At 42.6% G+C, this 16,630-nt stretch overlaps 1 protein-coding gene across 1 annotated transcript; it reads right to left on the reverse strand.

Moving 5' to 3' along the window:
- Nucleotides 1-684: 684 nt before the first annotated feature.
- tbx21 (T-box transcription factor 21) lies at nt 685-16,246 on the reverse strand. Its single transcript, XM_010866213.4, has 6 exons — nt 15,391-16,246; nt 5,362-5,516; nt 4,619-4,740; nt 4,151-4,309; nt 3,810-3,871; nt 685-3,435 (listed from the first exon to the last, which is right to left on the reverse strand). The coding sequence occupies exons 1-6, from the start codon at nt 15,933-15,935 to the stop codon at nt 2,643-2,645; spliced, it is 1,836 nt and encodes a 611-aa protein (XP_010864515.1). The 5' UTR covers nt 15,936-16,246; the 3' UTR covers nt 685-2,642.
- Between the last annotated feature and the right edge of the window lie 384 nt (nt 16,247-16,630).

A 16,630-nucleotide genomic window follows, 5' to 3' on the forward strand; every position in this document is an offset into this window, starting at 1 on the left:
TGATTTATTTTACTTTAAACTCATAATGCTGTTACTAGTAATGACTTAAAGATAATGCTAACGAAGGGGGTTTAGGAAAACTGTTTGAGTGGGAATTAAATGTACTATACCCTTTAATTGGCTTAATGAATCAAATCTAAGGTCTGTTTTGTGACTATTCTTAATGAGTTGAATTCAGTTAGTCAGGCGACTTAATGCTCAATTTGGCGAAACCTGCTTCATAAAAACTATTTGTCCAATAGTAAAGACACCTGAACATTTCTTCTTGGTATGGTAAATAAAAAATAAAGACACCCCCCCGCTATTACTGGTATAATCCCACAAGTCACATTTAGAGGTGCTGGGCGGCAGGAGGAATGTTGTAAGTGAAGAATGTAAAGATTATTACTATGGCGGATTTGAAAGATTCCCAGCCTGAACATAAACATGTCTAATAATTGACTGTATGTTGCACTTAATGGCAAAGGTCAATAGTTTTCACATTAAATTAAATACCAAACTTGTGATTTCAGATAATTAGACTTTTAATTCATTAATAAAAAAAACATTACAATACACCGTAAGACACCTTTAATAAATATTTCCCCTTCAATGTTTTCTTCTATTCAAGTCTTTATTTCATTAGAATAAATCAAATACAATATTTAAAATTCTTCTTAGTACAATATTTTGCATCTCTCTACTACATCTTGCCTCCTCAGACTGACTAAATTAATGATTCATACAACTTTATAAAAACATGGATAATTTATTTTACAGAATGGGAGGCAGGTTGCCTTACTGTGGAGCCAACGGTACATTAAGCACTAATGAAACTGCCTCTGACCTGTCAAGTTTACCACAGCTTTCTCCTTCTTGCAAAAATGGCAGTGAATCATGGGTAAGGTATTTATGGAAGTATGACTGTATATATGCTGTGAGTTCTTTTCTTAGTTCATTGTGAGGGAGATATTAACTAGCAGGCAGTCCTGACTCAGTCCTCATGGAGTTCTGTTTCAAGTCAAACTGTCACTTAGCAATCAGATTACTGCGGGTTCTGTGCCATTGTAACAAAACATCGTGAATGTTTTCGTCTAATCTTTGACAACACTTTGTCAACCACTTATTAAAATATGAAACTTCTTACATAGTTAAAAACAATGAAAATATGTTAATTGCACTTAACATAAAAAAAGAAAAAGTCACCTCTTAACATACTGTCATTATTTGGAGACAATGTATCGAAAAGCCATGTCGCTTTCTAACTTACGGGTAACAATTAAACATCATGAAAAGTCTAATGATCGCAATGTCATGTATGTTTTTGACAGTGTCCAGCAGAAACTCTACCTAAGAAAACATCTAGCTAGAATTCCAGTAAATTCCCACTATTGAAATATATGTCACGTGACGTGTCAGTGTGCTGCTGTGTTATTGCATCAGGAAGGTGTCGCAGCAAGGTTATGCTGAATTCTGTTTTCATGAGCACTATCCTATAACTTTTGGCCATAGAATGACTGATTTCTTCCTTCGATCTACTGCACCGTCATCTGTTCGTAGAAAGGCCATTTAGCCTGACACAAAAGGGCAGTTTCCTGTTGAATAAATCACACAAAACACGAAACTCTGACTGAGTCAACAGAATTAACATCTAGCGTACGTTGGGTACTTAAAAACGTTGTCCAAAAAAACGAATGATCTTACAAGTGATCATATTCAATCTCGGAAAGCAGTGTTGACTAGACACATGCACCTGTTGTCTTAAAGGTAAAAGGTGTGTGTGTGTTTTGCTCAACTTCCCGTGACGTGTTTGTAAATTAGGTTCTCATGGCTGCACTGTCACTCACCAAGCACTAATTGTGTCCGTCCTCTGACTTCACCATCCCCCAAGATATACGTGTATACGTACCACAGCAACAGAAGTGAGAGAAACAATGAGGTCTTAGTTATGTTCCTGTCTCATTTCCGATGGTTTTGGAATTGGCTCTAACAAACCAGCGTCATGTGACTTCAGACCCCCAGTATCCCAGACTCCTCTGACTGGGGGGCTGTCTTACACCCTTTAGCATGCAACAAGTTCTGTTTGCATGTGGGAACACCGGGGCACATGACCGTGGGCACATACCGAAAGCAGAGAGGGGAACAGAGAAGTGTGTGTGTGTGTGTGTGATGTGGGAGGAGTGGACAGCCCCTGCAGGGTCCTGTCAGCAGGTGTGCAGACGTCTTATTTTTTAATCTCCAGACGTTAGAAAGACTGAAGTCAAAGGTTTGCGTGTCTATGTGCCTCTAGGGCAGTGTCCGTGGACCCAGTCAAAAACACACTGTGACAGTAACCTCCACTGTGTTCCTGTTTGAACCGAGAAAGTCTGCATTCTCAAAAAAGCAACGAACGCCCAAAAGAGAGGGCCTCGTGCGCGGAGCAGCCTCCCCACTGCGCTGCACAGAGGACCCATCTATCTGCACGTGTGAAAATGACAGAGGTGCCGGGCATCGGCCTCGGCCCCTTCTGTTACGCTGGACCTCCGTGGCCAATGGAGTTTCGGTCCATCGCCATAACACGACTTCACTGGACAGGAAGTGACACACTTGGGAGATACCACGGCACACTAAGGACGGGGGGGGGAGGACACCGGCGGAGGGTTTGTCACGCAATCAGGGAGGCTTCAGTGGGTGTAAAAGCCGTAGTAGCCAGCGTCACCGCCACCGTCTTTCTCGCACACCTCTGTGCCGCGCGTGGGCGGCGAGTTCTCCGTGCTGGAGGCGTACGGCGACACCCGTCGCTTCTTGCTCTCCGCCACGCCCTCATACAGGCCAGAGTCGGCCGAGTCCACCGATTTAACCGAGGGGGGTTCCAGCCAGGGGTCCTCCGCCCCCACGTCCTTGGGCTTGTCGGGTGGTGGGGGCGCGGGGCGCAGCGGCTCCAGGAGGGACGGGGCGTGGAGTCTGGGGTGACCCGGGGAGGTGGAGCAGGACGAGGCGGAGGACACCGGCCTGAACCAGCCCAGGCCGTGACCGGCTTTACCGGGGTGGGGGTGGTTGAGGTACTGGGGGGTGGGCCGGGCGGTGTTCCAGCCTGTCGACGGGGGCCCGGCGCTGGCTGAGGCAAAGGGGCTGTCCCCGTAGTAGCCCAGCGCGTGGTGGGCTGACGACTGCAGCGGGAAGGGCTTGTAGAAGCCGGGACTGGAGAAGTCGCCGTCGTAAGAGCTGAACTCCAGTCGGTTGGAGGCGACACCCTGCTGGGGGGGGAGGTACCAGCGGCCGTGGGGGGTGGCTGAGGGGTCTTTGGGCGGCTGACTCATGGCGGCCATGTGCTCTCGGCTGTAGAAGCGGCCCTGGGGCAGGGAGTTCATGTACTGATCCGTCAGGTACCCCTGGGTGTAGCAGGGCCCCGCCAGGAGCTGCTGGCCATCGGAAGGCGAGGGGGTGAGGCGGTCTGAGTCAGTCTGTGCGTACAGCCTAGGTGGGGTGATTGGGGGGAGGAGCGATGGAGGGGGCGAATCAGAAGAAGAGGTGTTACATCCTGGCAAAACCTCAACCACAAAAATATCTCTTAGTTATCTACTCGGCCTCTCACACTCCCTCATATAAAACGCAACTTGGTGAGCTAGGACTACGTAGGTTTTCTGGCGCTAGCAATTTCATATTTCTTAGTTATCAAGGTGTTTATATGAGGGGGCGGGAGATGTGTTCATTCAGTAGAAATGTATACGTGTGAGAACGGCATGTACTCACAGCGACTTTAAAGGGTCAGATGGTTCCTATTCTAAACTAGTGCTCCCCTTCAAAGAACAAAGGCTTGTTATGGCTTTATTATTTCATTCCATACTCACGTGTCATAATTGTCCCGGAAACCTTTTGCAAAAGGGTTGTGGTCTATTTTCAGCTGAGTGATCTGGGTAAGAAATAGCAGGAGGAAAGATGGTGCAAGGATAGGACCAACAGATCGTTGGGGAGAAAGAGTGAGAGAGTGAAGATGCATAAATGAGAGGAAGAGATCACTGACTGCATGAAATAATTACAGAGGGTTAACCACAGTTTATTCTCTTACTGTGGGAAAGTCTAGTTTTTTGCGACGTTAGCGTACACTTGTACTCATAACTACAGACATCCGTGGTTGTGCCGTTTTGAGGGGCACACTCAATGGGCCGTTTAGGTAAGTCGCGCCACTCACGTCTGCGTTCTGATAGGCTGTGACAGCGATGAACTGGGTCTCTGGGAAGACAAAGGTCTGGGCCTTGGCAGTGAGGAACGGGTCTTCAGAACCATCCTCCTTCACCTCCACAATGTGGAGACGTGGCTGGTACTTATGAAGCGACTGCAGCACTATCATCTAGGTGGAAACAATGGTGGAGAGTTGCCACCATGAAATAAAATCAAAGTACCATACGTCTCATTCAGATAAAAAGAATCCATGTACACATTCTAATGATGGAATGTGAAAAAGTATGTATATCTCTGGAAATAATTAAGAGACCACTGCACCTTTCCAAAAAAGTTTTGAGTGAGGAACAGAAGTGTTCAATTTGCAGTGGTCTCTTAAATGTAACCCATCTGTTCCTGTTCTGTATATATATCACAAAGACTGCGGGGTACGTTTAAATAGCTTTCTCCCGTAAATAAAATATTTGTTATCTGGTACCTGTGCCACGTTGTTGGAGCTGCCCTTGTTGTTGGTGAGCTTCAGCTTGCCGAACGAAACCTCCTGCCTCATCCAATGGGCCCCTGTGTTGGGGGAGTCAGGGTGCATGTACGTCCTGTTCCCTGTGGGACCGAGTCAGTAGCATGTCAACTGACCCTCCGTGAGCCCTTTGTCCACGTGAGCCAACATAAATGCTTAATGTGTCAATTTAGACGATGACAGCTCCAGTCAAATGCCCGCGCAGTCAAAAAAATTCGATTTTATTATTTTGGGGCTAATATTTCCACACAATAAGGTGCCTTGTTCTGTCTGTTTGGTTAGAATGTCACTTTAACCAACCGATATGACCGATTGCTTTGACCTCCAGTTAACCTGTCAGCTCTATCTGCTTCAAAAACCTTTTCAAACACCCACACGGTAATGACCTTCTACCTTACCAACACAGCGACCACTACTCACCATAATGCCAGGAGCAGCGTTTTGAATGTACACGCGGCAAATGTCGATGTACACGCCAGCGGCCTACACGTCTACATGTCATTGTCATAACGCACGATCGGACTAGATCAGGCGCTATAGCCCCAGACGCCAAGACCTAACGACGCCACTGGTGGATCTCACGGCTAGTCCGGAGGTGTTTGACTCGGCCCCTACCGGGATTCACTGCTGGCACACTTGCAGGTCATTGATCGGCGGTGTATGGATGTGAGACAGTGAGGCTTGTGGCGATAGTATGTTCCTACCTGGCATGTTGCCTTCCGCTTTACCACACTGGACCCACTTCCCTCCCTGGTACCTCCAGTGGTGCTGGTCGGCCAGGACCACATCCACATATACATTGTAGTGTACCGACGGGTCTAGAACACTGATGTTGAAACTCAGAAAGGGGAACATCCTCCTGGAGTAGAAGAGAGGAGACAAACGTCAGTCGTGCAGAGGAGAATGCCTGTTTGTTTTCAAAGTACCCTTAAATAGTGTCCTTAGAGAAACACAGAAGAAGCATAGCGCTCTGTGGTCACTCCTTTCGTGTGTTTCTGCCTCACTACCTTTCAGCCCAACGCCTATACACACACATGATATAAATAAAACAAACGCACCAATGCAATTGACATCTCTTCACCAAATCCACTTGCAGTCATAAACTGTGCCGCCAGTTCGCGCGTGTTTTTTCGGAAAACAACAGCGTGCAAAGATAGAGAGGGGATTTCTGTGGGGGCACACGTCTTAAGATGTGCCTGTTTCTTGGGTGTGGGTTGGAGGGCTGAGTGGCAGAGCAGGGGATTGGAGGAGGGGAGGGGTGTGGGGGGAGGGGAGGGAGGGGGGGGGGGGGCGCCTGGTGTTGTAGCGGAGGTGAATATTTAATATGTCTTTTAATAAAAGATGGGGTTGAAGCTGCTTCTGATCGCCGGGGCTTCACTCGGTGAACTGATTGTGTTCACCGGGGGGCGTCACTGAGAGGAGGTAACCGGGAGGTCAGCCCATCCCAAGGCAATACATCAGTGGATTGCAGGGTGAGGAGGTGGTGCTACACAACACCACCACGGAATGACTTTCTGCTGGAGTGGACCTGCCGCCTGTAACCCCGTGCTGCCGACATCATATAAAGCCTTGCACTTAGTTGCCCCTGCATCACGCTGCACACACACTGTGCATATCAGTTTACACTAGTGCCTGCGTTAGGATATTTCACATCGCCTCTCTTCAGAATAATCACAGGGAAATGGATGGTGCTAAATATGCACAGCAACTTTGAAATGTGGTCCATTTTTGTTGGTTTTTGCACCACATAGCACCTGAGGCAACTGCACATCCAATGTACACCAAAAATAGTTAGCTTCAGTGGTCGTTGATGCCGAATCAGATAGGGCTGTGCCTAGTAATCCGTGCAGCTTTTGACTTGAAGTGCTGCTAAAGACACTTCCTGTCTAGATATTGTCACCACAACCAACCACCCAAAACAGGAAATTAATGCAACATCTGATCAAATGTAACTAATTAATATATGTGTGTGTATTTAATCCACACACACATGAATACATTTTATTTTGGACCTGTTGTATATTTCAGTATCACAATGTCTTTACTGATTTAACTGGATATTAAAAACACATTCATAAAACAAACCACTTTATGATGTATAACTTGTTCAATCCACTGGTTTTATTATTTTCAGTATTTTATATTGAAAAAAGTAGCTTTGGTTGTCCTGATATACCCAACAGTGTGTTTGATTCAATTACAATAGATTCCAAGATGTCCTATCCTGTAAGTTGAGTGGGCGATTTCACAGTTCAGAGATATCACTTCTAGCTGATTGGCAACGATAAAAGGGCAATACCAACATTAAAATAATGTTTACTTTAATGATTGAGGGAGAGAGTTATATATTACACTGTAGCAGCTGACGGTAGGGCCCTTGGAATGCATATCCATTAACTGGTGAAAGGACAGGACGAGTAGACTCATTCACCACAATGTAAAGTTGACCCATTAACCACAATGTAAAGTTGACCCATTCAGCACAATGTAAAGTTGACCCATTCAGCCAAACGTAAAGCTGACTCATTCACCACAATGTAAAGTTGAATCATTCACCACAACATAGAGTTGACCCATTCACCACAATGTAAAGCTGATCTATTCACCACAACATAGAGTTGACCCATTCACCACAACATAGAGTTGACCCATTCACCACAACATAGAGTTGACCCATTCACCACAATGTAAAGTTGACCCATTCACCACAACATCCTGTAGAGTTGACCCATTCACCACAACATCCTGTAGAGTAGACCCATTCACCACAACCTCCTGTAGAGTTGACCCATTCACCACAACATAGGTTTGACCCATTCACCACAACGTAAAGTTGACCCATTAAGCACAATGTAAAGTTGACCCATTCACCACAATGTAGTTGACCCATTCACCACAACAGAGTTGACCCATTCACCACAACATAGAGTTGACCCATTCACCACAATGTAAAGTTGACCCATTCACCACAATGTAAAGTTGACCCATTCACCACAACATAGAGTTGACCCATTCACCACAATGTAAAGTTGACCCATTCACCACAACGTGGCATTGACCCGACACACATGCCGGGAACACCACACCAGACACACCTCCCCTTGCTCTCCCTAAAGAGCCTGAAGGGATTCAGTGATCGTCAATGCCGGATCTGATGAGGCTGTGCCCATTCATTTGCCTTAGACCATGGCAGCTGAAAATGGTTAGGACCATACCAAATTAAGTTTTCATGAAATACCTGCACCATTATGGGTAGGAATTTATTGCACATCCTGGTGTCAGCATACAGTTGCTGGAGAGTCTTACATAGGGCAATGAAAATTACTGTAATTTGTTTAGATTCTTTTGGTTGCCTTGTAGCGTCACATTCTCATGAGTCATGTGGTTATTGGGTTGCAACCTCCTCACAGCCCTTGTCTGATGACTTGTACTTTGAGGTAGGCAGTGTGACAGGCAGCATGATAAGAAAAACTGACGTTGTGCTTCCGAAGACATCCACATCTTTGACTCTCCCGAATCTGCTGGGGAGATGCTGCAATATGGGGCGGAACAGGGTCTGGAATAATTTTTTCCATGTAAATATCACTATAGAGGTTTGGAAATCGACGCCATTGCCGGAGTGAAAAACAATCATGAAATAAAGTTGGAGTCAACTAGCACGTTGGTTTATGAACATGACTAGCACAGGACTTCGGGGTAAAAAAAAAAGTCTCCTCAGTTGACGCAACTGGATGCGGCTGTCTAACCTTTTCACCAGTAGGGCATTTAGATGCTACGATGTGACATTTCTTCATTATATTTTGAGACCGTAAGCAGGACGGGTTGCAGAGGAATACACAAACATTGATGTTGGGTAAAAATCCCCGTCCAGTTGTGAATTGTTATAAAATCTGTGGTAGTTTGTGTTAATTCTGCATGCCTTTGATATGAAAGCATCTAAGGAGCTGTAATATCTGTAGGAGGAAATGTGCCAATTTCTGATGTCTGTTAAAACGCAACTGAGACCTTACACACACGTCAATTGCTTGGTTAGACAGAATGGAAGTGGGTGATTATATTAACATGTTCCTTCCAAACCCCCACATTATTGGTGAGTGGTATGTCTGACTACTTGCATGAGGTGCAGACCAGAGTGACAATCAATTAAAGTTATTGGTGAAACCTTAGTATCGCGGCAGCTCCTTAGCTGCTACCATAGAACAGGTGATACGTTCCTCCTTCCAATTGTTGAATATAAGTGAAAACAGAAACTGGTGGTAGGCAGAAAACCAAAGATAGGAAGACTGAAAGTTTACATTTTCCTTCACTGATATTGTCTGACTTATTTAAACTGAGGCCTTTTATAGGAAATCAGAACTTGTAGAGGGGGGAAACTGATGAAAGAGCCACAGAGAAGTGGGGGAGGTTCAGGGGTTTTCGTAATTGAGAGTGCACGCTTATGTATGGAAACTTCTCTGGGCTGGGGCTGAAAGCCAGACAGACTGACTAAGACGGTGAAGCTTGGGTCTAGCTGTGCCATCTTCGTCCAGTGACTCCTACGCTGTAGTCCAGAACTGTAGCCAAAACGTCTTTTGCATGATAAAGACTGTGGCGGGGTGAAATTGACATATTTACGTACCAATGTGTAGTCATAGTGGCACCTGTGGTACTTGACAGACTGCCGCTCATTTAAATTGTGGGTGTAAACAAAACTCAGAGACAAACACCGGTCTGTCTGTGAAATGCAAGCAGAGAGAAAGAGTGATCACAAAAGACAGGAGAAAGGGATGAAGAAAGAGATAGAAGAGGGAGAAACAAGAGGGGGTTGTCCTAAGGGTGTGAAGCAGAATCTGGAGAGTGACTGGATATTCACTGGGGAGAAGACTTTTCTGCTTGACTGCACTCACTGATTCAACAGGACATGAGTTCAGGTCCAGTTTATGTCACCATACACGTACACTTGATCATCTGTGATGAAAACATGCCAGTCCACAGCTGCTGCTGGACATAAAGGACAGTTTCACACTATTTATAGGCACCTATTATTTACCCCCGAACTGAGGTTTTCAACTGGTTTTGCCAAAATGAGGTAGACTCAATTGCGAAAATATTCACATCACAATTTTCTTTGGCCAACACGCTCCCTGGAAAATATATTTTATAGAACTTTTATTAGACAAGGGAACAGCATTGCTGTTCAACTCCATATTGCTCGTTTTCTTGAAGAAGAACAAGCTCATTTAGCATGAGACCACAAAATCGGTTAAATTGCACTACTAGAACAGAGGAATTGATCTGACATTTGTTATTTAGCTGGTATTTTATATGTGAAATCTATTAGATCTATAAAAAAATTATTTAACAAAACTGAAAGCCAGAAGGTTCTATCTGCTCCAAAACCTTTGAACTTGATGCTAGAATGTTCTGCAGTCCAGTCACACAATGCTGGTTTATCAGAAAATAATTGTATTCAGGCTACATATAGAGTAATAAAATAAGACTTCACCAAACAATTCTGAAATCACAGACTTCCAAATAAGTAATTACTTTAAGACATATTGTCCCAAAGACCTTGATTATTATTAATTTATATACCTTTATTTTACCACTTTTCAGATGAATGTCCATCCCTTAAAAAATAAATGTTTGTATCTATGGGCCAAGATACATGGGTGCCCTCTGTGAGTACTGGGACAGAGACGCATTTTTTATCATTTTTGTCTCTTTACTCATTGAGTTTGAAATTGATATCAAACAATTGCTATAAGGTTAAAGTAAAAGTTCTCCAATTTTATCTGAGATACATAGGTCCCCGAAAATGTCACGCGAGTGCCAAACGTTCCTAATGTCATTAAAACCACTGGCTTTCAAAATGCATGGCCTAGTTATGACAGTGTCTTTACTTATGGAGTACGCACATTAACCCCATCCTCAGACTTTCGAGCATAGTGCATATGCGCCCGTAACACTTTCCATTTAAAGTTTGCCTTGTGATAGGGACTTCACTAATGAAGTTTTTTGTCATCATTTAATTTTAGATAATATCAATACTGCTAAGCAGGGCTCCAAATTCAAGCAGGACAGGAACTGACGCTGTGTCCTAGCAAACACTTTCCCGTTGTCTTATGACATTGAAAGAAAAATGCCCTGCTTTCCATGTGTTGGAAGTGTCTGGGAACTAGATGATGCACATTTACACAGCAAGTAGTACACATCCAGACCAAAAACGGGAGTTTTAATAAAACACAATTGTAATTCACTAATGTCCAAGACTCTTTAAGCTTGTTTCATAGCTTTTAAAGGATTGTAGGTAATTCAACCCTTGTAGGTGCTGTAATAATTGTTCTATTAAAAGAAACTGGATTGAGGACCGTATTCTATAAAACTTACCAAAGTGAGTTAAGCCAGCCAAATGATTCCACACATTCAGATGTCATCTAAATCTGCACTAAAACTTGAAACACCAAAATAGTGCCTTCAAATTCCCAGTCTCTGAAAGCTTCAACACAAACCATAGAAGGTTTCTTAACATTTCAGAATTGTGTTTTAATACTCCAGCAAAGGTAAGATTCTGTCTTGCAGCACAGTTAGAACGCATTTCGACGTTTAAAAAACACAATTTCACACCTGCAGGAATTAAAATACACTGTTTATATTAAAACACTATTGCAAAAGTATTAACCACAAGTTTTAGTAAATGATATGAGAGGATGCCACGGCATGAAACATGCTCTATTTTCTCCACATCTGTCATTAGGTGATGAAAACCTAAACATAAGAGCATTTGTAGGAAGTACTTGGGTAAGTTTATTCTGAGGAGCCGACATTAGAGGTTTCTGCAAGAATCTGCATACTCTATGTATGCACACACTGGCAGGATATGACAAATCATTAAAAAGCCTAAGAAACCAAAACATTGAAATGGTCCTGGCTCTGGTTCACTACTGTGTGTGTGTGTGTGTGTGTGGGTGTGTGTGGTGGTGGGGGGCAGAGGGAGGGGGGGGGTTAGGGTCCCTGAAAAAAAAAAAAGGAACATAGATGCATTACTCAGACACAGACCAAGCTGCACTTCACATCAACAAGCACTGATTGTGATCTCTACAAACGCTTACGCGCGTTTTTATCAAGCGCCTGTTTTCAAAAACATCTTTGGACGGCTAGAGTAAATTAAAAATCAGGCTAAAACATCAGGCATTTTTTGTTATAAAAAGGGACACTAACTAGAAGCAGTAACAGGAACTAGAAAACCTAGTACCACATTTATATAAGACTACGTTAAAAACCAAAAAGCTTAAAACCAACTTTTAAAAAAACACTAAATAGTTTTTACGAAACATTTCATCCATGTGTAAAAACTGTTGTAACAGAGTGACTGAATTGTAATTTGATTGCACCTAGATACCACTTTCATGTTGCATGCTTTTTGTTTAAAAATTAAGTGAAATACTTGGTGTTCCCCTCAACATTAACATGGTTCAATGAACCAGAGAAACGGAAGGATTTCTCACTGAGCAGGTTACCGTGATTCCTGTGAATCTTAAGTTAGCTCAGAACTCTTCCTCTGAAGCAGTCTATCTACAATGTAACTTACTCAATCATATCTCCTTCCAAGAACAAATCCTGCCACAGATAGAAATAGTTGAAATAGAGACAGAATCAAATTAGACCATTCAAGATAAGAATACTACCAAGATGACACACAAAAATACAATGCTTATGTTGTCTTTTACAATATATCTTCTTTCATCAGAGATCAGTTTAAAAGTAACAAGGCCAAAATGCAGCTTTTGTAAAATATGCTGGTGTTGGTCAAACTCTAATCCTATAACACTACCACAATTTCCTCAGTTATGTTGTTATCACCAATATGAGTGCACAGCTGATCACTATCCCAATCAGTACAAACCCAATCAGATGTTTTATTGAGGTTACCATTGCTACTGCCTTGAGTCAAACAGACACTGCGTGGTGGAGAAGGCTGGGGCCTAGCCAAATTTAAATGAATTGGTCTTGTCTTAAAGGAAAACTTGAAAAGAACAGGAGAATCCTGCCCTGGCCACAGACCTAGGGATTGCTGCACATTTCAAAGGCCAGACTTGTTCTTCTGAGGGAATGGGATCCTCATTTGCAATAATCTTACAAGAGAAGAAGTGAGGGTGAAGAAAGAGGAAAAAAAAAACACCTTGCCTTCCTTCCTGTACTTCAAAGGTAGCTAGCAGCCCTGCGCTGTGTATGGCCATCTGAAGCATCTCTGGTGTTCACTCTGCCCTTCACCACTCACCTCGCTCTTTCCCCTATCTCTTTTCCTCTCTCCATGTCTCGGTCTCTCTAGGTCTCTCTTTTCACAAATGATTTTGGCTCAGTGGATTTTACATTGGAACTAATAAGCATTTCTGATCCCAGTGGCTTAAACAGACCTTTTCTTTTGTGTTATGTGGAAAATTCCGTAATGGTAGCTAATTGTCATGGCGATTAGACCAGTAACAGTATTTTAATTCAATGTTCATCTTATCATTACTATCCTAATCGTATAGGTCTGTCGGTTTGTGCCTCTGGGTTGTTTCTGTATAGGAGTATTTGTGTGAAGGGCGGGGTGTATTTTAAGAGATGTATTAATTACTTTAATTACATGAGCTGAGATGACCATGACCAGACTGTCATTATCCACAGGGTTATCTGCCAGCCGAGGTTATGTCAAAAACTGACACACACTTACACACACACACACACACACACACACAATTACAGCAACACATTTACTGTAAAAGGCACCTGTTTTCAGGATTGATGACCAAAAACTTGAACGTCAGGTCTACATACCGAATTTGCTTATTCTCTTTCTACTCAGTGAGAAGAGCGGAATAGAATACAAGGTGGTGGATGAGCTGGAAAGCAGTGCGTTTCTGACTACTGTTTTCAAAACAAGAGATATCATGAATAGCTATTTGTCAATAGGTAGACTGGAGTAAATGAACAGATTCATGCACTTCACTGGCATAAAAAAATTGTAGCCTTAAAATTTTTTTAAAAGATTTTAGAAAATTCATTCCATTGTGTTATGTTGACACTGTTCTGCACGAAACATACATTTTAGAATAATATAAAAGTTAGGACATTTTCAAGTACAAAGCATGACAATTTTTGCATCATAAAAAAAGTGTGCGACAAATTATGCATTTACGTCATTTTAAAAGCTCCTATTTTGGATCAAACAACGTCTTCACTGAAATTGCAACAATGTAATGAATTATCAGTGCATGATATGACAGCTCACTTGGCCCATTCAGTGATCAGAATCATGAGAAACCGATGGCCTCAAACCTTATGTCAGATGGACCTGTCGCATAACGGTAAATTAATCATCCCTGACATGACTGGGTTGTAGCGCTCAGTGACCTATCAGACAGCCCCCCCAAGCAATCTTTCGCTGTTTTCAGTGGCACGGTTTGCTAGGGGGGCCAGTGGCTTACCCCTGCATACACTTCAGGGGGTCAGGTTGAGGTGTCACAGCCTAATGTTTTCCAGCAACAATATTTCCATGATATTGTGTCTGCCATTTATGCTGGTCTACCTACAGGAAGGTGGATTGCTTAGCATGTCCTGTTCATGATTATTTTCCAAGCTGAACCATTTAGGCAAAGGTAAACAAGTGATAAACGGTGTGTGAAGCTCTATGTGGGACTTTGAGTGCTGGCATAAAAGCTAGCTGTTTTCATGGAGGACAACATGGTCAGATTTGCCAGCCAGTTCAACGCTCAAATGCTTATGTTTTGTGCACTAATGCCCAGTCTAATGTTATCATTCTTCTGAATTTATTTTGGTATGACAAACATGTCTTCGGCTGTATGGCATGGAGTAATACTTCAAAATAACATTAAGAAGCCCACACATTGTTTAGGAAAGACATCAAAGGAAACAAGATCATTGCACTCAAGAACTTTTCCTGAACTTCTCATAGACCAAAGACCATACCTTGGCACCTTACTACCTTGGGATTTGAGAATGCTCTATCTTTGCAAAACACAGTTCAGAGATATTGAGCATTAACTATTTAACTGAACTATTTGTAGTGAATTCTTCTTTCACGTCTCAATATGGTCCTACAATGCAAAGTAGCGAAAATATTGAGACATTTGTAAATCCGTTTTTTTAAGGGGTTGCAATCACAGAGAGAGCCTTATAGTTATGAAATCTTAATCAGTGTCTAGAAATGGTTCAACATGCAAATAATGTTAAAATTACTTCAAAATGTATAGAATGGTAGATGTTTTACCTACTTTAAAAAAAAGAAAATGTATCTAAATGACGTGTTTTTCTTTTGATGCAGTACAAAACAAAAACGGCTTTTCAATCGGGCAAAATTTGCTACTAAGCACTTGTATTTGTTTTTACAATTAAGATATGGACTTGTGTAAAATGTACAGTTCTGAGGTAATGTTTTTAATCACATCTTTCTCTTTCATGACTCTAATATACTGAACCTTAGCAGTATTTGCTATTAACCACATGTGACTGGATCTCAGTAAAGCGTCAAATAAAATAGGGCTGTCCAATAAATTAATTTTTCATCGTAAAAGTATAGTTTTGCATTTCACATGTGAAGGAACACCTTACCAGCAATCATTTCTGAAGTATATAGCTCTAAAGTTTTCATTGCGCGCGGACCTATGATTTGCGTCGTGCTCTTGTCATTTGGTGGCTATAATGAAGAGGAAAATACATTCCCCTCTGACTGAATTAGCAGTTTTACTTACCGCCCCTGTTTCGTTATGATCATTTCGGTTTGGTATTTGTGGAACTTTGCCCACAGAGGATAGTTGTTGAGGATTGCCTGCGTTTTACCGCACACCTGTAGGCCAGGTAAAGGGTAGAGTTGCGCGCGAGGGTACCCGTGTTGAAAGGGCGTGGAATAACTCTCCGGAGAGCCACAGTAAGCTTCTTTGCTAGTTGTTGAGAAACCTTCTTCTCCAGGTGTTAAATAATTCTGTCCCGTCCCAGTTCGAGTCGGCGACCTGACACTGCTGAAATGGCAGCTATTTAGGGGAGTTGAGTAAAACCTCCCGGGTTGCGCTCCGAATCCGGCCACAGTTTGATCTGCGTGGTACGGCAGTGCCAACGCGTCTTGTCCATTTTGAATTGAGTCTTGGTAATAGAACCTGGTGTCCTGAATTCCCATTTTAAACTCCGCTAAATCCTTGCTGCGTTGAATGGGATTGTGGATATCGATGTCTTTTCCGAAAGTTTGCGTATCATTCCCATTCAACATACTGAGGTAAAGATTGCCACCTATGCCGCCCATGTGCAACCCGTCTCAGTGTGTCATAGGTTCACCGTGCCCTTCTTTCAGGTCCTGTAGAACGAACACGCGCTTAAGGATTTTGAGGTAAATGCAAAAAATGCTACATTTCGTCCTTCTGCCGATTTTACTTTAGCTAAAAATCATTGTCTGAAGTTCTTTAACCAATAAGTCTATGGACTTCTGGGAAACGCAAACTCAATTTAAATATAGGCATACCACCAAATAAGTCATTTAGTAACAAAAACACAGGCTAATTACTAAATCTTCGGCATCAGAAAACAATAATTTTTTGACAAGAACCCCTACCAGCGTCTCAAACACTTGCCCAGCTTTCTAACCTATGATATATACATTTTGCAATTGGTAATTGGTTGGAGGTGTGTCTGATGCAAAAGCTGGATGTGATTGGCGTGCATTTCACAAGGACCCACCCTATTTCCTGGTGACTTCATCGTGCGCTCATGTTCAAACAAGCAGAATAATAAACCATACCACGCTGAATTAACATGTTTCTCGTTACTTGAGGAAAATATTAATATAATAGATACAATAAAACCGTGCATCAATCGATGATGCGCTTGCATGCAATCAAAATACCCTTATTTTATTAATGTGGCAGGAATGTGCACATCAACGTTTTTATCAGGCTTAGTCTATAATATAACCTAAGGCCTAACATGCCAATGATGAAAGAG

This window comes from Esox lucius, chromosome 5 (genome assembly GCF_011004845.1).
Source record: "Esox lucius isolate fEsoLuc1 chromosome 5, fEsoLuc1.pri, whole genome shotgun sequence".
NCBI classification, from domain to species: domain Eukaryota; kingdom Metazoa; phylum Chordata; class Actinopteri; order Esociformes; family Esocidae; genus Esox; species Esox lucius.

Coding starts and splice junctions, on each gene's coding strand:
- tbx21 (XM_010866213.4), bottom strand. CDS start 15,935: ATGGGCGGCATAGGTGGCAATCTTTACCTCAGTATGTTGAATGGGAAT. Junction 5,517..15,390: donor ATCATAACGAAACAGGGGCG/GTAAGTAAAACT, acceptor CTTCTACTCCAG/GAGGATGTTCCCCTTTCTGA. Junction 3,872..4,150: donor CAGCCTATCAGAACGCAGAC/GTGAGTGGCGCG, acceptor TTTCTTACCCAG/ATCACTCAGCTGAAAATAGA.